Source organism: Plodia interpunctella, chromosome 20, assembly GCF_027563975.2.
Source record: "Plodia interpunctella isolate USDA-ARS_2022_Savannah chromosome 20, ilPloInte3.2, whole genome shotgun sequence".
In the NCBI taxonomy this organism is placed as follows: Eukaryota; Metazoa; Arthropoda; class Insecta; order Lepidoptera; family Pyralidae; genus Plodia; species Plodia interpunctella.
In genome coordinates this window covers 7202207-7228042 of record NC_071313.1, presented here as the reverse complement: position 1 = coordinate 7228042, position 25836 = coordinate 7202207, and the positions used below count along the sequence as shown (strand labels likewise).

Sequence of the window (25836 nt, the reverse complement as noted above, 5' to 3'; positions counted from 1 at the left end):
GATATACAAACTCATGTGGCACGAATAGGATACGAACCTGAGACCTTTCGATCCACAGGCGGGCGTCTTAATCATTACACCACTTCTAATTCTAAGACTAGTTCGTCCTAAGCCCAATAGGATAAACCAGTTTAGCCTAAGCCTAAATAGGTTATCCTAATAGAAATATATGTTACCGGCCAAACCCGATTCCAGGATAAACTAGTTTTGTCTAGGCGAAACTAATTCTTCCTACATGCGATAGGATAAACTGGTTTAGCCTAGGATATACTAGTTCGTCCTATCGCATATAAGAAAAATTAGTTTATCCTAGGCCAAACTAGTTTATCCTGATAGAAATAAACACACTCAGGTTAAACAGGAATGATAGTATTTTAATATTAAAAATACTATATTGTTTTAATATTATTGAAAATATTTTATTAATTGTTAGAATGTGATTATTTGTTTTACCGTTATCGTTTTAATGAAATTATTAATTTTAATTTAATAGTATTTTATTCAATTTACCTATTTATTTTATATTTCTAGATATTCTATAATGGCCATGACTAGGCCATGCGATTATACTGAGAGTGTGTATTTCTATTAGGATAACTTAGTTTAAACTGGTTTATCCTATCGGGCTTAGGACGCACTAGTTTAGCCTAGGCTATACCAGTTTATCCTATCGCATGTAGGAAGAATTAGTTTAGCTTAGGTGAAACTAGTTTATCCTGGAATCGGGTTTGGCCGGTAACATATACACTCTATTGTGTTATTATTCCAAAGTCTGCGGTTCAGGGTATTATGTATTCGTGAATACTTATAAATATTGTATGTAGTTAGGAAGCAATTAAAGGATAAGGAATTGAGTTCCAGGAAATATTGTATTACGGTTAACAGATAAAAAAGAAACTAAAAAAAAAAATTGAAAAAAGATTCGCCTTTCACATCGCCTTGCTTTTTTTCCGTCTTTAAGGCCATGCCCCATTACTCAGTCGAGCTCCGTATTTTTGACGTCCGTCGATAGACAACGAAGTTTCCATGTACGTCAACACGCGTCAGTATCAAAACGGAGACGGAGCTACAACGTGGTGCGTCGTCGTCGCATCGGACCGCAACTGAGCAATGAGGCATTAGCTCATCAAGTTTACACTGCACATATTTTCGCAATATGTTCAGTACATGGTAGTCAGTTATATAACAAATTCCAAAAGGATTAACATTGAAAAACCGTGAAATTGTAACTTGCCATAATAAGTCTGATCCGCTGATCCCATATAACTTCTGTATTGACTTAATTTTTTGGACACCGAGCCAGTTTCATTATAAATATAAATAAATAAATATAAATATATACGGACAAATCACACAGATTGAGCTAGCTCCAAAGTAAGTTCGAGACTTGTGTTATGGGATACTAACTCAACGATATTATATTTAAAACAAATACATATATAGATAAACATCCAAAACCCGGGCCAATCAGAAAAAGATCATTTTCCAACATGACCCGACCGGGGATAGAACCCTCGGGACCTCTCGGTTCAGAGACAAGCACTTTACCACTGCGCCATCGAGGTAGTCAGTTATTATCTATAAATACTCACAAATTTTGTGTAGTGGTAAAAAAACACGGTCTATCGTCGGGATTATAGATTTTCGATTGCTAATGTGACTCACACCTAGCTCATTTACGCAATACCGTCAACTGTGTCACGACGAGCTGACAGACAGACAGACAGTGATTAATACACGCGCCGATTATACGAGCCGGATGAGATTGCATTTCAGTTGCAGTGTGTATGCGCCGTGGCTGCACCTGGTTTGGTAAAAAGAAATCGCTAGAGAGTGACAAGCTGCGGGCAACAACTAGTAAAGAATAGAATTGTTACATGAATTCTTTGTTTTTTTAAAACAACTATAGTAGCGAAACGCTGAGAAGGCTATGATATGACACTTCGTCAATCTAATTAAATCGTATACGTTTTGGTTTATATAATTTCTCTTATATATGTAAATTAGCTTAAATTAGGATGAAAATCAGTTTCAATTACATAATGCTATTTGAAACCGTTACAGTCGGTCGACTGACAATGATATCTTACCAGCGACGGAGTCGTTGCTGTCAAATAGATTTGACAAGAGAGTGACATTTCATTATTACATTCGAAAGTTTTGAATTTCGATCACGGGGCCAGATAATGTTGCCAGTTTTTCTTTTTTTTTTTCCTCTTTCCAGCCAGATGTTTGTCAGTGTGATAATAATGCATGAAATGTCATTGTACGTCACTGGCATGTGACGGACGCTCGGACACGTGATTAATGCTGCAGCTTAATTGCAGCTTGTCTTGATGACGTCACACTGCTGCAAGCTGTTCTTGCAATGTTTATCTGTAAAGTGTGTCTGTTTCGCATTCACGGCTAAACAGGTGAACTGATTTTGATGTAATTTTACCCCCGTGGGTCATCGTATCAATAAACGTATATCATCATAAAATGGTAAATGGTTGTAACATCAAGAATTACATAAAATATTGGTGAAAACCAAAGAATCCGTGCAGTACTTTTTGAGATTATCGCAAAAAGACGCGGCAGAGGACATTATGTGTGAGAGGCAGGTTTATGTGTGTGTGTATGTTTGTTACTCTTTCACGCAAAATCTAATAAACGGATTGCTACGAAATTTGGTACACGGGTAGAATATAACATAGAATAACACATAGGGTAGGTACTTTTTATCCCGAAATTCCCACGGGAGCGAAGCCTCGCGGCGCAGCTGGTAAATAATAAATGTGACATTTAAAATATAATTGCCTGTCAGGCTGATGTGCTTTATTATTAGTAAATTTCAGCGCTCCCATGTTTTTCGTAATCTTTTCGGGTTCATAGTTAAGACTTAAAAGAGTTCTCATTTAACCCTTTGTAGTTCAAGCCTTAAGCTTGGGGGTGACGGCCGGTCGTTGAACTTTGAGGAACATGATATTAAAACGTCGAAAAAAAAATTGTTTATTACCACAAAATAATTTAAATTTTTGTTCTTGTGTACAAAAATAGCTGTGCCCTGGGGATTTTCAAATTTAAATTACTATTACTAAAATTATTATTACAATTACCATTTTTCTGTTGGCAAGAAATAGTTTTCTTGTAAGCTCTTAATAAATTTCTTATTATAATTAACCATTGTAACGTTGTCGAATTCGTGAAATGAAAAATAAAATAAAAATATAAATAAAATGAAATAAATTCAAATTCAAAATCAATATTCAACTAATCATTAATATACATTTGACAACCTCGGTGGCGCAGTGGTAAGATTCTTGCCACTGAACCGAGAGGTCCCGGGTTCGATCCCCGGTCGGGTCATGATGGAAAATGGTCTTTTTCTGATTGGCCCGGGTCTTGGATGTTGATTTATATATGTATTTATTATAAAATATAGTATCGTTGAGTTAGTATCCCATAACACAAGTCTCGAACTTACTTTGGGACTAGCTCAATCTGTGTGATTTGTCCCAATATATTTATTTATTTATTTATTTATACATCACTTATTGATAAGTGATGTTATATAAAACTAAGACTATTGCGGGCTTCCAAAGCGCAGGTGAAGAAGAAGCGGCGCAACAAACTTCACCGCAGCCTTTCCTCGCGGCCGCCGGTAGGATTAGCCGGTAGGTCATGATCGGAATATTTGGAACTCGGAATTACGGAATAAATTAAGTGCCCTATAAGCTACTGTTCCAGGTTATAGTTTACCAGTGAACCATTGTACATTTTGCCTACTGTCCCCTTTTTTTTTATGTTTTTCTTTCTTTTATTTAATTATTAATTTCAAAACAGGTTACAGCAATAAAGAAAATATTTATTTTGTGATGTATCTTGAAATCATAGTAAAAAAAGACTTTTTGGCGTGTGTATACGGGCGAAATTAAAATAACAAGATAGCTGTTGATTTTCTGTCCAATCTCAATCAATCAACGTGTTTGAAAGATTATTCTGTAATGCCTGTATAGTAAACATATGATATAATAATATAGATAATAAAGGTCAAAGATTCTAAGCATAGTGTCGTAAAAGCGAAACTATCTGAATCCTCTTTTTGGAGTATAATGAAGTTTTTACGGGCTCGTAAAGTGTGGCCATAAACTTCGGGGTTCATACCATTGGGTTTGGGAAGTGATGAAAAAATCAAATATAGGTCTTGGTCGTGTATAAATGGAGATTAGGTTTTCAATAACCTTATATAAAAAATGAGCCAAAGTTTAAGTGGATTTAGTGTATTTTTTGTAAGTCCACTGATTGTATATATATTATTTTCGCTTCGTCGCAAAATGCCGCTTTCCGAAAAATGTCTCGAATGTGTCACACTGGTAACGTGGACAGGGTGACTTTTAATATATTGGCAATATTTTGTCTACACACTCAGTCCATGATTCTGAACAACTTTTTGTATGGGGGTAACTCCGAAATCGCGAAAATAAAAATTAGCTGTTCTATACAAAATTAAATACTTAACTAACTTGTGGAAAATGTATGGATCAGCTGATTTTTTTTGGCGATTTCAAGGTTGCTTCCATAAGAAAAGCTGTTCAGTACCGTGGACTGAGCATGTAGAAAAAATAATGCCTATGTATAAGGAATAATTCTGTATACATACAAATTTACACTTCTTGGTATAATGTAAAAATTGAGCCAATTTGGAGCTTTTGACAAAAGCTGCCCGGCAAATAGCAGCCTATATATATTTATATTTGACGGGCGAACCCGCGGAATACAGCTAGTTTTATTCATAAATCAAAAGCGGTGGCTTTAGTATTTAAAAGAGAATTTGCATTTTAACCTGCGGATCTGTCTAATCTATGTCATTTATCCGCTAGAGTTAAATTAAAACGAATGGCTCTGTTATTCCTACGGGATTACATTCGGTACGGTTACACAGATTGTTATATAACTAGTTGCGCTCCGGGGCTTCGCTCCCGTGGGAATTTCTGGATAGAAGGTATCCTTATTGTTATTCCAGGTTATAAAAAAATATTTAAGATTTGAACAAATAAAAACGGAAGTGTTTTCGCAACATACAGATTATATTCAACCCGTGTACTAAATTTCGTAACAATCCGTCCATTAGTACATACATATGTATGTGCATGTTACACACATACATATAAATAAATATATTAGGACAAATCACACAGATTGAGCTAGCCCCAAAGTAAGTTCGAGACTTGTGTTATGGGATACTAACTCAACGATACTATATTTTATAACAAATACATAAATAGATAAACATCCAAGACCCGGGTCAATCAGAAAAAGATCATTTTCCATCATGACCCGACCGGGGATCGAACCCGGGACCTCTCGGTTCAGTGGCAAGAACTTTACCATTGCGCCACCGAAGTCGTCAAACTTTGTTATACATATACATACATATGTATGTGTAGGTATGTTTGTTACTCTTTCAAAATGTAATGGACGGAAAAATTGGGCCTATTATAAATGTGAAAGTTTATGAAGATGTCCTCATAAACATTCACATTTATAACATCAGTAGATAGACTCAGTCTTTACGATTATTTACAAGGTATTATATATTTACAAGGTTGGTATTTACAAGGCTATTATATATTTGTGCGAACAATGATCGTCTTGTAACTAGATTCGTTCTTGTTTGACCAAAACGATACTAATTCAAATATTAATCGTGAGTTTGTTGTTCAATCTGACACTATTGTGACGACCTCCGTGGATTTGTCACCAAGAGGTCCTGGGTTCAATACCCGGCGCGCGAAAATGTCTTTACCTGTGATCACATGTACTTGTTTGCGGTTCTGATCGCGCTGCGCTCGTTTCTGTGTTTGTGTCCATCGTACCCGCGAACAAGCTTAGTACTGAGTATTGTCCATTTATTTAATTCGTTGGGAAAACAAAGAGTGGTGTGTGTAGGGTTCCATCCCAACTATACTGTGTATATAATTTACTATGGTTTAACCCGAGTGAAGCCGGGATGGGCTGCTTGTTAAATAATATTTACCAAAGCTGTTGCAATTAAAGTTCCCAATTATACTGCTAAAAACAGTATTATATATTTTTTTTAAATTACCTATATCTTTTACTGTTGAACAATAAAAAAGTATACAAAATACTGTTTTCAGACGCTCACACATATTATTAAAATGTTTTGTTAGAGGCGCTCAGTGTCAGTGCACCGCAGCTGCAAAATTACGCGTTCGTTAAAAACATCAAAATAAAATACTGTACATTTTGCTTCTCAGACTTAAATATAGTTTATTTCTGGTAAAAAAAAAAGTTGAAAACCCTAGGTGTGTGTCTGCGGTTGTGTGTGTGTCCAATGCCAAGGTCCTATACCTCACGTTTTGAATAATCGACTGACTTATAGTGTGTGAAATAGTATGGCAACGGTAAATTACTACTTTTATTCCACTCTTAAAACAATTTAAATAACATAGAAAATTTAATAACCGCATGTAAAAATTAACATGTAATAAATAAAGGATTCGGTATACATTGCTGGGTTTCCATTGCGGTAAATAAAAGCACTCCTACTATAGTTAGTATGAGTGCTTTTATCGCAATGATCATGCATTCGCGTCGGCGTGTGTCCGAGTTCGGCGACAGTGTGGAACTGACGTTGTAATATAATTTTACCTCTCTTTCTAAAGGGTAAAAAAGATACACAACAAAACGCCAGTCACGTTTATTCCAATTTGATTTGTTTTTATGCGAATATAATCCAATTTGAGGGAGACATACCAGACCACGATTCGTGCGGTCCTAATGGATATTAATATATCTGCACGACCTTTATTTCATGTTTTCTAAAATGTAAAACATTTATAAAACCCATATACTAATGTTATAAACGCGAAAACCTGTCTATCTGTCTGTCTGTTCCGCTTTCACGGCTAAACCGCTGCTGGATCTGGATTTTGATGAAATTTGGTATGCATATAGTTAAAGGCTCCCGTGCAAATAGTTAAAGCGGGTAGTTTTTTTTTCAAAATCAATTCCCCGCTTCAAGTTTCGCAGAGAAAAATGCGGGCTACGCCGCCGGCAAAAGCTAACGTGCTATGTTAAGAGATGATATTCCTCATACTTTGTACAGTGATCTATGAAGTTTGACAAGCGCGCATAGCGTTTCTCAAACTTCATATATCGGATACAATTTAACTAATTCGTATTGCCGCATTGCGATACTGCTAAATTATCGCCCGTGAAACTTGCAATCTCGCCCTCCAGGGATGTTTGGGCCAAAATAAAAGAAATTCTTCCACAAATTCAATTCCATTCATGTATTCCTTGCTTTCGTGTACAGATTCACATTGGTTGTCGTAATAATGTTTGTTGTTTAGTAGGTTTTAGTACAGTCAACAGCACATCTACATGAACCTTTATGGTGCCATAATAGCGACGAGTTATGTGCTGTTGACTGTACATGTACCCGGATTATTTAATATTAGTCGAATGACGACTTCGGTGGCGCAGTGGTAAAAAGCCTCTCAACCGAGAGGTCCTGGGTTCGATCCCCGGTCGGGTCATGACGGAAAATGATATTTTTCTGATTGGCCCGGGTTTGGATGATTATCTATCTATATATGTATTTGTTATAAAATATAGTATCGATGAGTTAGTATCTCGTAACACAAGTCTCGAACTTACGTTGGGGCTAGCTCAATCTGTGTGATTTGTCCTAATATATTATTTTTCATCAATCAAACGTCAGGATGTAAATCAAAATTAATGTCGAACAGTGGTTTTAAAATAATGTCAAGAATATAATAATGTATTTATGGACAATAAAGTTAATTTATTATTATTATCATTTGTATCTCCTTTTGGGATTCACGGCACATAGTCCGGTCCTTTGAGAGGCTTGCGTGGGGATATGGATCCAACACGTAGAGGCCCTTTGGAGAATTTTGATGTTGTGTAGGTCTCCCGCCAAGACCCGCTCCCGGATATACTAATGAAATGATATGACCATGAGCAGGTCTCGGCGGGAGTGTGAACTATTGCAGAATAATGGATAGAAGTACTGGTCTATAGAATGAAATTTGGATGAACTGAGAATGGGCTATTGCAAAGAGTTCGGTCACCTGCCATAATCATGATAACTGACTATTCAGTGGCAGGTGGTGACTCGCCGCTCACTGGATGGGCCCCTCAAATCAGTCGCCGCGATTGGCGACAAAGGGGCAACATTGGCGTGGGCGGCTAAGGGTGTAGAGAGGTGAGTCTGCGGGGCGCGAAATCATGGTGATCATCAAAATTATTATTATTATAATTAGTCAAAATATTTAACCTAGTGTAGGGAGCTACATGCATATCATAAAAATACTTTTTATAAACGTTGGATTAATCTATCTGTCTATGGGTTGGTTTGATGGTTATTCTATGGTGAATCATCACCATTTTCAGACAAAATATCATTATTATTACGTTGCTTTTTCAACATTTGTGGTATCAGATATTTTATCAACGGTGAAATAAGTAGGTTCCAAGAATCCAAATTCAAAGTTTACTTATAAAATGACACAAACAACAAACAATAGACGGTCAATCTGCGCAGAAAAACGCAAAGTACGCCATTTTGTCTAAACGTCAGCGGCGCGCAGGTTAAAGTGAACGTCAAAGTTAATAAAAAATTGTTACTCATTTTTTTCGTGATCTCTCTTTAAGCCTCCCGTGTTGCATGTCGCATTCGGGGCTGTGAGGACGTGGAGCTCGGGATTAGATTTAAAAAAAAATTACGACTTTGAAGATTTGGCTGTGATTTTACAGCCACCAGACGTCAATCGTCTTTGTTAATACTTTTGTCGAGTTAAACCTCATTATTTCGGAAACTACTGATGCAGCAGCAGGCATGGTTTCTTGGAGGTTCATGGTTTCATATTCATATTAAGATACGGTTCCGGTAATTTTACACCCTGTGTGTATGGAGTGGTCCTATACAAAGACACTGAGACGTGGCTTATTACTTGGACCAAACATTACGTCATAGTTTGAAATCAAGGCTGTGGAGATCTCCAAAGGTCTGTCCCCAATCCCTTGATTATTGCTGATTTACGACATTCGGATAAGCTGAGTGATAGTTTGGCGACTAGGACCGCAATAGCTCGCACCGCGGTCCCAGTTGCCGTAGCGTTACGGAGTCTACAATTTTCTCTGTCTACAGATTTTTTATTATTTTTCTTCGACGTCCGTATATGTTTGTTTACTTATTTATTGTTATTTCTATGGTCATGTACAAGTACATAGCACAAATGTACTGTGGAATAAATTCACAATGACATTGCGAAACAGTGAATTGTTAATATATTGAGTAATTGACAAAATTTTATTTTTAACCGACTTCAAATAAAGGATGAGTTCCTCCATTCGTCGCGATGTTTTTTTTTTTTAAAGTATTATTATTTTAAGGTCTTGTTATACCACTTGTTGATAAAGTATTAGATAGCTAACAAATAGTGTTAAAAATTCACATCAGGCAGATTTATCTAGCAATTAGTTTATCTGTCAGATTACAAATATTTTATATAGTGGTGTAGTTTTTTTAGATAGTGGTGAAACAGGCCCTAAATAATCTATTCTTAAACAAGAAAATCAAATCTTCTGTTTTCTTAGGATTTACGAAAAATCGACACGGAACCGGCAAATGTCCCAGACATTCTTAAAGAACCCTAAAAACATGACACTCGTTTTCAAATGTATAAAGAAGAGCAATGTGTATGAATGAACACACAATGTTCGTTTAATACAAAGCCACATCAAAGCGGATTCATCAATTGTGTTTTGGGGTATTCCGTTTAGCGCACCAATTGCACCCATTCGAATCGCATTTTAAAGCTTAGTAGCGTTAAATATTTCTTACACCCGTATTCTTAAATCTTTACTCGATACTCACTCATTGGGCGGGTCAAAAGCGTTGATTGGTCGGACTAAGGCGTTGATCGGACACGCTCGACGCGCCGCGCAACGCCGCGTGAATCTTCCTCATAGTCCGGGAGTAGACCCTTAGGTCTTAGGCCCTGCGAATGTATATATATGTAGCTATGACTAGCTGCGCTCCGGGGCTTTGCTCCCGTGGGAATTTCGGGATAAAAGTGCCCTATGTGTTATTCCAGGTTATATTCTACTCTATATAAATTTCATAACAATCGGTCCAGTAGATTTTGCGAGATACAGTAACAAAGATACACACATACATCCTCACAAAGTTTAGTACATTAGTAGTATGGAAGTATGGATTGACAGAACGAGACAAAACAACGTAGTTTAGTAAAGTATGTTTTAACCTTTTAATGAACACAGGGTAATAAAGTGCTGAATGAAAATGTTTAAGGTGCGATTCGAATCGATGCCATTCAAAATGATGCGCTAAACGGAATATCTCCGTGTTTCACGTGGATTGCTGTTAGTTTATCGCCGTCAGGTCGGTTTTGTGCGCGATTGTGGGTGATCGCCGAGTAGAACAACATAATTTTTAGTTTTCTTTTTAGTTTCATTGAAAATAAACTGGAGCCGTCACTGGTTTGCGTTTGTCAGGAATATATTGTGGTCCCAACTATCGATAGTAGAAAATTTCGTTTCCTATAATGGTTTCCAATACTATAACACTATATGGTCGCTTTTTTATTCTAGAGCATCGCTCCCGTGGGAATTTCGGGATAAAAAGTACCTTATGTGTTATTCCAGGTTATTCTTTACCCGTGTACCAAATTTCATTACAATCAGTCCAGTAGACAAGATAATGCGTGAAGAGGTAACAAACAAGCTTACTTTCGCATTTATAATATTTGTTGGGATTTAACGTCTGACAATCAAAATTATATTGATAGTATTGTCACAACAAATTAAAGAGCTCTTGTAAGAAAAAAAATCGATAAAAAAAAAATAACACAAAACAAAACAAAAAAAAAAGCCTTCCCGTACCGGGAATCGAACCCGAGCCTCCTGGGTGAAAGCCAGGTATCCTAGCCACTAGACCATACGGGAGATGAGTTGAATGTTGAAATTACATCATTTAAATCGAATTGTTTTGTGCTATGCATGCGCTGTTTAATCAGATGTGCTAAATAAAACATATGTCGTAATGGATAAGATATTTATATCAGTAAATATTCAATATCTAGATTCAGATTTCATTAAATTGAAATAATATATATATTTATCATGAAAACAATGTATCTTACAAGTAATACATATTATATCAGTAGTATAGTATATGGTGCCCCACGCGATTGAAACTCTCGTCTCCAAAACAAATGTTAATTTTTCCAAGCGGCTCATCGAATGACATAATTAATTCCAACATGGCTCTGGGGGCATTTAAACTTGTCATTAAACCGAGAAGTGGAGACGGGATCTGGTGCAACCAATTCACTGATACTCTTGTTCGCCATTTAAATTTCAGTACCATTAATTTCTTATAGATTATATTGCCTAAATCATTCCACTTCCGAAGGACTTTGGTGAGAAGCCAGGTTGATGGTCCGTAGTGTTGTATGGTATGATACATACTAAACAATCTAATCATGCGATGGCCAAGTCGATCTGTTTATTTAAAACCTAAAAGATTTTTATTATTTATATGACAATACCTTACGTAATAACTTAAGACAGAAGGTCCCTTAAGTAGAAGGTCACTTGGTATGAGTATTACATGGGTCTCACAACTTCTTACGGTAGAAAAACTGAGATGTGAGACTTGGGTTTTTTACAGCATGTTTTTGATGGCATTGGTATTGACTATAATATGTCTATATAATACCAACAGAGGAGACTTTTCATAAAATCCAGCCTGTGATCAATTTGGTCCTAAATAAACATATTCTAATGGCCGCCATGCCGGAGATCCTGAAATAACAGAGTGATTCGTTTTTACTTCAAAATACGTGCACTGGGACTTTTTTTTATCACGCTGGCCGAAAACATATTTATGTTTAAAAAAAAAATCAATTTGATTTTCGAACTATCTTTATTTAACGTAATAAATAAATCGCGCAAGTAATTTCGAATATTGTGTTATGGGATACTATAAATGATATTTGTTTAATTTTTTTTCTGAAAATAGGTTTATGCTCTTTTAGGTTCGATTTTATTTGAGATATACAAAGGTAAATAATGAATATTGGGACAATTTTTCGTATTCTCGAGTTAGCCTTGAAGTAAGTTCGAGACTTAGCGGCGTCGCAGCCAAGAATACAAAGAGAAGTTCTCTTCCTTACATCCTTATCCTTACATAATATAAAATAAAACCCTCTGACGCGTGAGTCTGCTGCGATACAGTCTAAAACTACTTACTGCACGGATTTTCATGAGGTTTTCACCAATAGCGTGATGCTTGAGGAAGGTTTAGGTGTTAAATTTATATTTTTACTCGAGCGACGCATATCTACGCGCTAAAATTAGTAAATTACATAATTATCATACAAACAATGGTCAGTAATTGAGTAAACTCTCAACCATTTTCCTTTTATCCACAGTTTCAACACTAGAAATAAATTTCAAGATTATATCCGTCATCATTTTCTTTTAAAACATGCCAAGTAATTCATCCCCACTCCAATTTGTTAGAAACAAAGCGCCCTTTTTAATGGACCCGAGGAAACGTGGCTAAACAATGCGAACGAAATCTCATTTGATAACCTCTGTGATGGGCAACAGTCGGTCTTTAACTGGACTAATATTAAAAAGTCCAAATTGCGTCATATTTGATCCTTTCTTAACCTCCGACGCAAAAAGAGGGGTGATATAAGTTTGACCGCTAAGTGTGTCTAACTATCCGTCTACGTGGCACTGTAGCTCATCAACGGGTGAACCGATTTGGATGAGGTTGTTTTTATTTGATAGCTTATTTTTATGCGGCTTTAGGCGACTCGAATGAAATTTGACACAAGTGTTAGCAATAACACATACTCGACATGATGGTGAGTACACAACAACAGACCTCGGTGGCGCAGTGGTAAAGTGCTTGCCCCTGAACCGAGAGATCCCGGGTTCGATCCCCGGTCGGGCCATGATGGAAAATGATCTTTTCTGATTGACCCGGGTCTTGGATGTTTATTTATATATGTATTTGCTATAAAATATAATATCGTTGAGTTAGTATCCCATATACACATGTCTCGAACTAACTTTGGGGCTAGCTCAATCTGTGTAATTTGTCCTAATATATTTATTTATTTAAGTACGTACATACTTCCTTGATGTATTTTGGATTTTATTTTGTCAAATTTGTGTGTAACATTATTATTATTGTAGTGTATGTAAGTATATCACTTTCAGTTGAAATAAACAGGAATTTTGAAACGTTTCAGTGGATTTATTGTAAACATGGAATTTTCAGTAGACTTATTGAATCAGACCAGTTTAGACGGACGGCAGTTTATGGCAACCACACAACGATTATTCGTAATTCCTTGATCAAAAGAGTCGGTTCATTGAGGAATCCAAATATCTGGATGAGCTATTGGATGAATTAGGGCCCTCGCACACTGGTAAAGCAAATAATATTTTGTCGAAAATTGATTTTATTTGGGATTAAATATTTAATGTGACTTTATATTAGTGAAAAACTAGTGCGGATAGTGTAATTATCGAGAACCACTGCATCCACCACCGCAACTTCAAACCGCAAATACTCCAGTCTGGCAGCGACCGTGGCGATTGCAAGGTCGTTGAAACGTCAGCAATATTAAATAAAAAAGGTTTGTGTTAATTTCCGTTAATATAATTCATGTAGTTATGTGTTCGAAGCGCGAAAGTTTACAAACCAATATCTATACTATTATTATATAGTTAGTTAGCGTTAGTGAGTTTGTATGTTTGAGGCGGGTAATCTCCGAAACTACCGAACCGATTTCAAAAATTCTTTTACTATTAGAAAGGTATGAATGATTGCTATAGGCAATATTTTATCACAAAATTCCCACGGGAGCGAAGCCCCGGGCAACATCTAGTCTCTTATAGGTGCCAAAATGTTGTTTATTGATCACGGTGGCGCAGTGGTAAAGTGCTTACCTCTGAATCGAGAGGTTCTGGGTTCGATCCCAGGTCGGATCATGATGGAAAATGATCTTTTTCTGATTGGCCTGGGTCTTGGATGTTTATCTATATATGTATATGTTATAAAATATAGTATCGTTGAGTTAGTATCCCATAACACATGTCACACAGATTGAGCTAGCCCCAAAGTAAGATCTAACTTTGGAGCTAGCTCTTTTTCATTTATTTATTGTAATATCAAGAAAAATATATATTCAAATCCAATCAGCGCCGAGGCTACATCTTCGCGCACTTTAATACGTATCATTTAGAGAATCGCCTTCATTTCCGCATTCGAACGAGATGATTCCCTCTCACGACGAGGGGAGAGATTTTTTATCTTGCTGATTTCTCGCATTAAATTTATATAACACTAGATGTTGCCCGGGGCTTCGCTCCCGTGGGAATTTCGAGATAAAATATAGCCTTTAGCAAACTTAGATAATGTACCTTTTTGATGGTGAAAGAATTTTTGAAATAGGTTCGATAGTTTCAACCTACAAACCGCCTCAAACATACAAACTCACAAACGCATATTATATAATAGTACAGATATGTAAAAATTTGTAATATTCCAATTTCGGGTTCAATACAGTCTTTCCTGCATACCTAAGTAAACCATAACTACTGCAAATATTGCTTGAATGTCTGTACGTATCTCATAAACCGTGTATATCATAGTCGGTGTTGAAGTTAAAACCTGCAGTGTTGAGTAGGGACTCATCGCCCGTGGCTAAGCTTTGAATACGGGATACGGTATCCAGCTTTGCTAAATTCACTTTGCTCATGGTGCATGGTCCAAACTATAAGCGACTCCGTTTTAGATAGAGGGAGTAGTGGAAGCGGTGGTGGTGTAATGGTTAAGACAACCGCCTGTGGATCGAAAGGTTTCAGGTTCGTATCCTACTCGTGCCATATGAGTTTGTATACCAATCTGACTCATATAGGTACTCCTATAGTAGTTTTCATAGACCACCATTTGTTTCCGGTGAAGGAAAACATTGTGAGGAAACCTGCACACTGGTGAACAGTTTAGTTCACTAGTGTGTATGCGACTACCTGCCGCTAGATGGCGGTAAGTAGTTGCAAAAAGTCATGTTAGATGCTTTTAGGCGACTTGAATAAAATCTGACACCAGTGTTAGCAATAACACACTCGATATGATGATGATGACAGGGAATAGTGTGTGCCTGTGAAGAATGATTATATGTATCTAGCACTCTCTGATCTGAGCAATTTTTCAGTTCCTTCCTTAGCCGAGCGTTGGAGCCCAGGGTCGTTTTCCAACATTTTATTCTCCACTTCGCATGGTCGTCGGCATCCATAATATCCCTGACGACTTGAAAAATGATTTATTAATTCAATATATATAAAATAGAATGAGAATTGTGCTAAAAGATGTCAATCGAACGAACAAAAAAGAAACAATTTTTAATGACAACCGAAAAGTAATAGAGACACGAATCGGTACCTATTTTACAAATCGGTACCACAATACAATATAAAGAAATAAAATTAAATTAAATTCACGTCAAATTACATTCGCGTCGCTCCAGTGTGTGTGTTCTATGACTTACGTGTTTCTCTCGCTTTCTCTACAATAATCGCTCGATAAAAAATGCTGCCGCTTGTGTTTTGAAACCGTATCACTTATTTGAGAGATTTGTTCCAGTGTATCGCCGCAACTGTAATGGGAACGCGCAATAGTGGTCAGTACGGATTACGAAGTAATAGCCATTTCCCACCGATTAATCAGATATGTACAGTCGACAGCGCATCAACCTACCCAAATTCATTGGCTGTTATTACAAGCGTCATAGAGGTCTATGAAGAGTAAATGTGACGCGATTGACTGTACAAGTAATAGTGATGACCACAAAATGCGGAATTATAAAGCAAATTGATCTGAATCGATTCACAGGCGGGCGTCTTAACCATTACACCACCACCGATTCAAATGACATTGCAATTGCATAAAAGTTTTTTCTCATCTTTAATCTTCTGCTACTAAACTAAGAATTGATCATGGAAAAAAAATTAAGCCAAGTGCCAAAAATATTAAATAATGTGCCCGGAATACTGACAGCATTTTCGTTATAGAAAAGATTGATAATCAAAAAACATAAAGTCATATTCATTATTGTATTGTATTTTGAAAGTTTCTAAAAAAAAAACACAAAAGACAATTTTTCTCGTGGACGGAGCCGCGGACTACTGATAATCCTTATACTTACATATCCTTACTTATTACAAAACCTGCCACGTCTGTTCACGATAACCTCAAAAACTACTGTACGGATTTCCATGCGGTTTAGTGTGGTTCTTGAGAAAGGTTTAGGTGTTTAGTTTTTACTGATCGAAGCCGGGATGGACCGCTAGTTAGACTATAATTCTCATAAAATACAACGACAAACAAATCCTTCCAGTTTCTGCCAGTAATATATTACTACTTGTTTCATATTGTAAATTATGACGTGTCAACCAAATGAAGCGATTAGGCGCGTGGGATTCGGCGGCCATTGCAGTGTACTGTGATACATCGTTTTGATACTTGTTGACTTTCATTCGAAATGTCAATTAAGGGAAAACGTTTTAATTAGTTTTTTAATTAGTTTGTAACTAGAGATACTTCTCATTGGCGATAGGCTAGGAATGAATCATTATCGAATTGGAATTCCACTAACAAGTCTGCCATACAGCTAGATTTGGTCTTTTTTGGTCTGCCCATTAAATGTATATGATAATCTAACCAGCCCGTACGTGAACACGAGCCTAAGAAGGTATGTCAAGCCGTTGGTGCCTTTTATATTTGCAGTTGCAATCCGCATTGGATTCGCATCGTAGGTCGAGAGAAAGAGATAGTCATATAAGAATAATGAGATAGAAAGGATATCCAGCCTTGCGATCGTATTCATCATAGCTGAGGGTTGTGGTAATTTTAACCTGGGACTTTTTAGTCCACATACCATTTAACCACTCCACCACCGTTTCAATATGTGTAGCAACATAGTACGTTGAATAAAAAGCTAGCAGTGCGGGCTTTAGTGTTATTTATTGCTTCATGATGGAAACACTGAAGGAAACACTGAACTCCTATACTATATAGGAGGTTGAGATAAAGATAAATGATATTAACCATTATCATTTCAATTTACACGTGTTTTATTTGCAAAAACGTGTAAATTGATACATAAAATCTCAAAACTTTACAATAGAATGGTGTGCAAATATAATTACAGTCGCTGCTATACATAATTACGATAAATACTAATGCTTCTGAATTCGACGACCTCGGTGGCGCAGTGGTAAAGTGCTTGCCTCTGAACCGAGAGGTCCCGGGTTCGAAGCCCGGTCGGGTCATGATGGAAAATGATATTTTTCCGTTTGGCCCGGGTCTTGGATGTTTATCTACATATGTATTTATTATAAATATAGTATCGTTGAGTTAGTATCCCATAACACAAGTCTCGAACTTACTTTGGGGCTATTTTCTCAATCTGTGTGATTTGTATTTAATATATTTATTATATTTATTTAATTTAAATGAGGATATAGAAAGATGGAGGGAACATCGACAAGAACTGAAATATTGAATGAAAAATGATCAAAACACATCGGTCGGCGTACAACCAATGGTCAGCTTGCATTCGCTGTGACATGTAGCGAGCGTGCTTCAGGAACTCATTGCGGATGAATGACTGCCTTTTGTGGCCTATTGTACAATAATATGCTTAATTTTAGCATAATTACAGTTATTTATTATTCCGTTGTTGTTGACTGGTAAGATTATTTGTATTGTAGCTTGTTTATTCAAATATTTATTTTATTTGATGGGTTTGACGTTCTTTATACTTTTTTATACTACTAAGTAGGCAAACAGGCATACGGCCTACCTGATGGAAAACGGTCACCGCAGCCTATGGACGCCTGCAATACCAATGGCGTCACGTGCGCTTTGCCGACCCTGTAGAAATATTTTCAAGCCCTTTTAGAAGAACCCCATGATGTAGTCTCTAGGTAAACCATGGCAGGGAGATTATTCCGTTACCATTGAGTACGAGGGAGAAAATTCATTTTGAAGCGTACAGTACGCGACCCTTTGGACTCCAACGTATGAGGATGAACTCCCTGACGATGGCGAGAGGTGCGGTGGTGGTGGTGGATAGAGGCAGTTGGAATCATGTCAAACAGTTCCTCAGAACACAGCCCATTACACACAGTGAGGCGGTCTGTTCTCATTTGTAGAGGCTCGATACCGTCTGAAATTTTGGGGTCGGCGACAATTCGAACAGTGCGTCTCTGTATGGAGCCGCCCACAGGTGTACCTACGTAACGAAAACAGATAACGTTGTGTGATACGCGGGGCTGAGGCAGACGAGTGGGGGAAGCGGTTCCACCATTACTCCTTTCCGAATGGAAGACGAAATGAGCAGTGCCCTGTTACGTGACGTCTGTGATCTCATATACGTACATCATTAAATTAAGCGTCATCTTTTAAATCGTTGTAATCGGATAAAACTGCAGTCTGCAGTCTACAGTCGTAGCAAAGGTTTAAAAATTAATATCGTTGCGCAATGCAAGCTGGATTCGGCCGATTTTAATTTATTACTTAATTTCACTTAACATATTAATTAATTTTGTTAGTCGGGATTTCGGCGGGAGTAATTAGTGGTACGGTTAATGATTCTGCGTAATAAGGTGTTATTTTCAGAATCATTCGCCTTTACATTTCACTTTGCACTTAATTTTTCACTCACATTATTTGCGTGGTGCGCGCGTTTAACCCGACTGTGAATATGTTGATAAAAAAAACTGAAGAAGCTGCGATTTTAAGACCGGCCACTTGCCTGATGTAAACTCTTTGGGAATGCTGATTTTTTTATTTATATATATATATATATTATATACTATATTAACAATCCAATACACATATTGAAGTGGAGGTGGGGCAATGGTGAACCGCTTGTGAACCGAAAGGTCCCAGGTACGAATCTTACTCGTGCCACATGACTTCGTATATCGGAGTCAGGTGTAGTAATTTTCATCCCGCTTCCGGTGAAGGAAACTTGCACTCTGTTTAATTATCAATTGAAAAGGCAACGGCAATCCACTCCATTATTAATAGTGCCAAGGAAGTCGTTATGTGTTTTTTCATTCCACGTAACGACGACCACGACCCTCAATCATGAGGAATACACGACTATTAATGCCTAGTTTAATATTTAGGCATTTTAACATATCATTTAAAATACACACTCAGGAATAGCAAGCGTTCGACTGAAAATTTTCTCAGAGACTGTTATCAAATATCGAAATACTTGCAAGATGACTTTGCCAGTCAATAACGGACGAAAATATCCTAGATTGTGTGAACATAGTTCAAATATATATGTACATAGGATTTAGTACTTTATGTTGTAGTGATAAAGATCAAAATTGCATATAGGTTTGGTCGTGCTTCGACGAAAAAGGCATTTGCTTGGAGACTCCTGTTGGGTGCGAATTATAACGGATTTTTTAAATCCATACTCCAATTACTATCTATGTCCATACTAATATTATAAAGAGAAAAGATTTGTATTTTTGTTTGTAATTAATGAACTCAAACTTTGACCATGTACTTTATTGTGTACTTACATTATTATATTACTGTAAAAAAATTATACATTATAAATTTATATTCAAAAAATTGTAAGCCCTTCTGGCATAATTGGGACCAACACTGTTGGAATGAGTTTCTTTCGGCATTTCTTCTCAGCAGTGGTCGTTCCGAACTGCTAGTAGTTTGTAGCTTTGGTAAACATCATTTAATTTAGAATATGACGTGAAAAAATGCCTGTGAATGCCTAATTTCTGAATAAATGATTTGATTTTGATTTCAAAAAGAACTAAACCGATTTTGATCAAATTTGGCACAAAGGCAGACGAAACCTTCAGTTATTATTAAAGTACAAAATAAGATATCGAACTATACATCAATCTATATATATATATATATATATATGTATATATATTCTTATTTTTAACATTTAATGAAACTATTTGAAAAAGTCTATGAAGCATAAAAATTTAATAGTTTTTAGTGGTCTAGCCGAGTTTATATAAGCTATATTTAGGTCTAGCCAAACATGGCGGTTCTGCCGGCTAATATAGACACAAAAGTATAATATTATAAAACACTAAAAAGTAATTATAAAATTAATAAAAAGTAATTTTATAATATTATATACCTGTACAATTACTATAAAACAGGTAGACAGATAGGAGGAGGATATTGTTTTATTATAATATGTATGGATAAGGATTTTATTAATAAGGTTTTTTTTTATTTTCAAGCCCGCTTTCACTGAGACCCCACCATAAAACGTTGATCGCAAACGACGCCCTCTCTCGGCGGAAATTATCAGCTGTGTACGTTGAAGATAGCGGTTATCAGTCAGTTAGGCTGGATCCACCCTGGATAAGCGAAGATCCTGGAAACATCCGAACTCAGTTTGATCAGATACCAATATTCAGTTATAAGTTATTCTAACTTTATTTTATTTATTTATTTATTTAAACTTTGATGCACAAAATCCAATTAGTAAAAGTACAAAAAGCATTACGTAACAGTGGACCATTAACCATGGTTAATACAGAGAATGTTATGTGAGTGTAAAAATAATAACAATATAGGAATTATTGCCCTTAAATAAATACATATAGTATTATCGTTCTAAGTTTGAAATTTATTTATTTATTTATTCATACAACTACCATTACAGGTATACACCTAATGTGATAGTGCAGACTTATATACTATTCATTACAACACATAACAAATGACAAATAAAGTGACTCTTGTGAATTCCCTCAAGGCGCACGAGAATATGTCGACGCGCTCATGGACCGTATTAATGGTTTAATACCTCGCGTAAAAGCCATTTTGGCCAGCAGATTAGTCCTCGCGGCGGGCACCACCAGGAAGAATGAAATGTGAATGAAAAGAAAAGGAATGCAAAAGTTCAAAAGTTGAAGCAGACCTGGTTCCCGCACTCTGCCGCGCAGAATATTAAAGACAAGTGTAGCGAGTGCAATTTATCTTCTAACTAGAAGCTTGTTATAACCAACCATTCCCAAAACGAAAAGTGTAGGGTACATCAGCGGGTAGTATGGGTACACTCCATAGTGTTTCCAGTCCAGATATGTCTCAGAAACTTGTTCTGAATGCGTTCTAGCATGGTGACATATTTATCCTCATGAAATGAAAAAGACAGAGGGGGCAAGTTTACACAATCAAGAACCTTTTAATCTAGAACATCAACATCTTATCAATTCTTACCAATCCGTATTATCAGTTAATTTGTGCACTCGTTTATCTATTAATATGTCATATATTTGTGGTGTTACATTCGGTTCAGTGAAGTTTTAATGTATGTGGTGTGTGTATGTGGAAATACATCAGTTAAAATGTTAGTTAGATTGTTTTTCATGCATTTTGTGGTTATATGTGCCATTGCTGAAAAAAATGAAGATTATAAAGGGTAAGGACACATCAGTAAATGTCTTTATTTACTGGGTAAAGGGACAACAGTAAAGACATCTTGAATAATTCGTATCTTTCATCTTATTTAAGAGCTATGCTCTTGTCGGTGGAGTATACGCCACGCCTCTCTGTCCTCGGCTTTGCTTTTAAGGTCTCGTTACGACACAACGCCTGCCTTCTCTTTCAGTTGGCTTGCATTACTCTTCCTCGGTCTCCCTGGACCTCTTCTTCCTTTCACGTTTCCTTCAAAAATAGTTTTAAATAAGGCGTCGTGTCGTATCAAGTGGCCAATCATTATTCCCCTTCTATTTTCTGTTTCTGTCAGCGGTCTTCTTTTTCGTTTACTATTCGTATAAAATACCAAAAGATCTATGTAGGCTGTGAAGGCAACACCATTTACCATGCATGCTTCACACACACAAACAATAGTCCTACCAATGTTAACAAGTGCCAACGTTGGGACGTTTCGGTTCACAGGCGTTCTTAACCATTACAGCACCACCGCTTCACTACACAAATATGTTACCAATCTGCGGAACTTCCCAAATTTAATCTATGCTCATTGAACTTGTGACGGAATGATGTCTAATTTAATTTTTTTTATTCAGGAAAACACAACAGATAACAAACACATACAGATGCACAATAATATAACTATATAGCTAGAAGCACAAGTTTGCTACCCTAAACGTGTTTACATAGCATGATATATAGGTACATATACAGGATATATAGGTACATATACAGGATGATTTCTTATACATTGGCATTATTTTATCTACATGCTCTGTCCATGGGACTGAACAGCTTTTCGCATGGAAGCAACCTTGAATTCGCGAAAAAAAAAACATACATGTTCCACAGTTTAATTTTGTATAGAACAGCTGATATTTTTTTCGCGATCTCGGAGTTGTCCATACTAAAAGTTGTTCAGAGTCATGGATTGCCAATGTATTAAAATACCTACCTATTACAATGAAGGATAATACAACTAAGAAAAAATAGAAAAATAATAAACAAAGTGAATTTCAGATATAAAGTATACAACATTGAACTAAAGACGGAATCCCAACAAGACAACTTTGACAAATTGAGAAGTGATGTAGTCGACTATTGGAACTTTCCTAACTTGGAGTTGAAGAAGACTGGAAGGGCTATGGTTCCTGTGTCTCATCAGGACTGGTTTGAGGAAACTCTGAGAGACCTTGAAATTCCAGTGGTAGTTGGTGTTGAAGATGTCTATGAGTGAGTATTTATGAGACACGGATTGATGACCTCGGTGGCGCAGTGGTAAAGTGCTTGCTTCTGAACCGAGAGGGTTCGATCCCCGGTCGGGTCATGATGGAAAATGATCTTTTTCTGATTGGCCCGGGTCTTGGATATTTATCTATATATGTATTTGTTATAAAATATAGTATCGTTGAGTTAGTATCCCCTTAACACAAGTCTAGAACTTACTTTGGGGCTAGCTCAATTTGTCCTAATATATATATTTGTTTATTATTAATAACATTTATTTAGGATCATCTTATTACTAATGGTGAGTTTCACCAATAAACTTGGACGTTGATTTTAAACCGCGTGCTGCCGCTGACGTTTAGACAAAATGGCGTAATTTGCGTTTCTTTGGTGTTGGTTTAATTTAATGTCAAAGTTGGAACCAAAATGGTGGAACCATGTAATTAATAACTACTATCGAGGAGGAACCCATTCTAAGACTCCGTCTGTCTGTGCGTCTGTCAGTCCTTGTGTCACTAGGCTGTATCTCATGAATCGTGATAGTTAGACAGTAAAAAATCTTATCAGTTAAATATATTAAATTCCAGCACACCTGTAAAATTAATTAATACTTTATCAATTTTTATCACAAAATTATCACGATAAGACCGAATAATTTTATTTATATGGTGTTGCTATACATGTTACATATGCTTTTTAACTAATCCTTCTAATATATAATAAAACGCGGCTTAGGACTTTCCTCAGCCGCGTCGGTCTATTCGCGATAAACTCAAAAACTACAGCACGAATTTTCACGCGGCTCCTGAGGAAGGTTCAGGTGTACACTTTATTATATTTTTACCCGAGCGGAACCGGGACTGGCCGCAAGTTTTGAAAATAATAATGAGATGAAAAATTTCACGAACATTGGCTGAGCAGTTAAAGCGAGAAGAAGTAACAAACAAATATACTTACTTTCATATTTATAATATTAGTTAGGATTTTTAGTTGTAGACGATTAATCTTTCTTTAGATTCCTGCTCAAGAAAGAGGAAGAAGACGACTTGGAGATAAATCTGAAAAACCAGTACATGCTTTCGAGAACGGCTACCGATAGGGCATTCAATTTGACAAGGTTCCTTCGTTACGATGAGGTATTTGTTAGGATATATTATATCACTTTATTTTCTTTGTTAAATCAAATAATAAAACATATAACAAAACTGTAAGTAGACTATGTCTTTACGTAGGAGATTTTAAAGAAAATTATTTATGGGAGGTATAATTGAATCCAAAATATTTTTTTAAAACTACTGGGTGGTGATGCGATTTATAGTTGTATATTGGAAGGTCCAACTTAAAATCTCGTATAGGTTTCATCGCGATACGTTGCTTAGAACCCGAGATATCGGTTTCGCTTTGTTGGAGGTTTTGCTACATAGATTTTGTGTTCGGGAGTGGATAGTTATGAGCAGACGCACGAAATAAACGCGGGCGAAGTTGTGGGCTATTGGAGCACTAAAGTTTTATAAATGATGAATATAAATTTCTCCAATTTCACAGGTTTTTGAGTACGCTCAAACTTTAGAAGAAGAGTTCACAACATCGCCTACAATATCTGTGGAAATTGTTGAATCTGGAACAACATTTCAAGGCAGAGTTTTATTCTACATTAAAATCACGTCAAGAACTTCAGTGGCTGAAAATAAACCAACTGTAGTCCTTGAAGCTGCTTCTATTCCTAGAGAATGGATTACAGTATCTTCGGCCATGTATGTTGTTGATATGTTATTGGAAGACGAACAGTATTCGCTTCTAGATGAATTCGATTGGATTGTTATACCCGTTTTGAATCCTGATGGATACGAATTTACTCATACTAATGTAAGTATTGATTTCTGAATGAACCGTTTTGTTTCCGAACGAAATTTTCTGAAAGTGTTTGTATTATTAATTGTAATCTTTGGCAGATGTAATGTTAATATGTAGACCACTTTTATAAGTGACAACAATCACTTATATATACAAAAAATATTCGTGTAAGGGTAGATTGCATCGTCAACTTTGACGTTAATTTTAAAGTGTGTGTAACAGAAAAAACTATTTTCACGCTTAGTGTTCGTCTAGTGTCACGAGCTAGATAGCACAGTAGCATTTACTAAAGAATATATTATTCTGCACATTACCGATGTCACTTCTAACGTATTGAACCTGTACTAGATTGTCACTGTTACTATTTTAGTAATACTCATATTGTTAACTTTCAGACTCGATTGTGGACAAAGTCCCGTCGCACCAACTTGCTGCCCCTCGTCTGCCCCGGAGTCAACGTCAACCGAAACTTCGACATCGACTTTGGTAACTTTGACTCCAGTACCAACAATTACTGTAGCGACATCTACGCTGGTCAATCAGCATTCTCTGAACCGGAGAGCCAAGTAGTCCAGAAGATTGTTGAAGAATGTGGTGATAGAATTAAACTGTACATTTCATTGCAAAACAAAGGTGGATACATTACGTATCCCTGGAACTACGAAAGAGCAGCTTCGGGATTATTCAGAGAACATTTGTTGTTATCATTAGCTATTTCTGAAACAGTTTATGGAAACTATACAGTTGGTGTGTCATCTGTAGTTTTACAGAGGGCGTCAGGGACAAGCAGTGATTATGTTAGGAGAAATGGAGTGAGATATACATTTAATTTAGACATAGCTACTCCTAATGTAGTGGTACCAGTTCAGGATATTCCGGAAATAGTTGAAGATGTTTGGACCGCTGTGGCGTATGCAGCCAGTAATATTGTTTATTAAGTGAAGATTATAAAAAGCATTAAAGCAGATAATGATGGTAAAAATGATGTAGATATATTTGATGTAAGTTTATTTTGTAAATAAAGCTGAAATTGTACTAATTAATGTATTTTAGATTTTAAACAATGACCAATTCAGAAATTCAATGACATTGAAATGGACAGCAAAAGAGCATACGTATGTTTTACATGAGTCACCAAACAAGAAGGTTTGGGTGTTCATGTACTG

At 36.5% G+C, this 25836-nt stretch overlaps 1 protein-coding gene and 1 non-coding gene across 2 annotated transcripts; one reads left to right on the top strand and one right to left on the bottom strand.

The window, feature by feature from the left end:
* Positions 1-10929: 10929 nt before the first annotated feature.
* Positions 10930-11001, bottom strand: TRNAE-UUC (transfer RNA glutamic acid (anticodon UUC)). Its single transcript has one exon. It is a non-coding gene; the product is annotated as a tRNA-Glu (tRNA).
* Positions 11002-21417: 10416 nt separating this feature from the next.
* On the top strand, positions 21418-25709 carry LOC128678578 (carboxypeptidase B-like). Its single transcript, XM_053760194.1, has 5 exons — positions 21418-21575; positions 22610-22822; positions 23832-23952; positions 24362-24682; positions 25066-25709. The coding sequence occupies exons 1-5, from the start codon at positions 21463-21465 to the stop codon at positions 25606-25608; spliced, it is 1311 nt and encodes a 436-aa protein (XP_053616169.1). The 5' UTR covers positions 21418-21462; the 3' UTR covers positions 25609-25709.
* Positions 25710-25836: the final 127 nt, after the last annotated feature.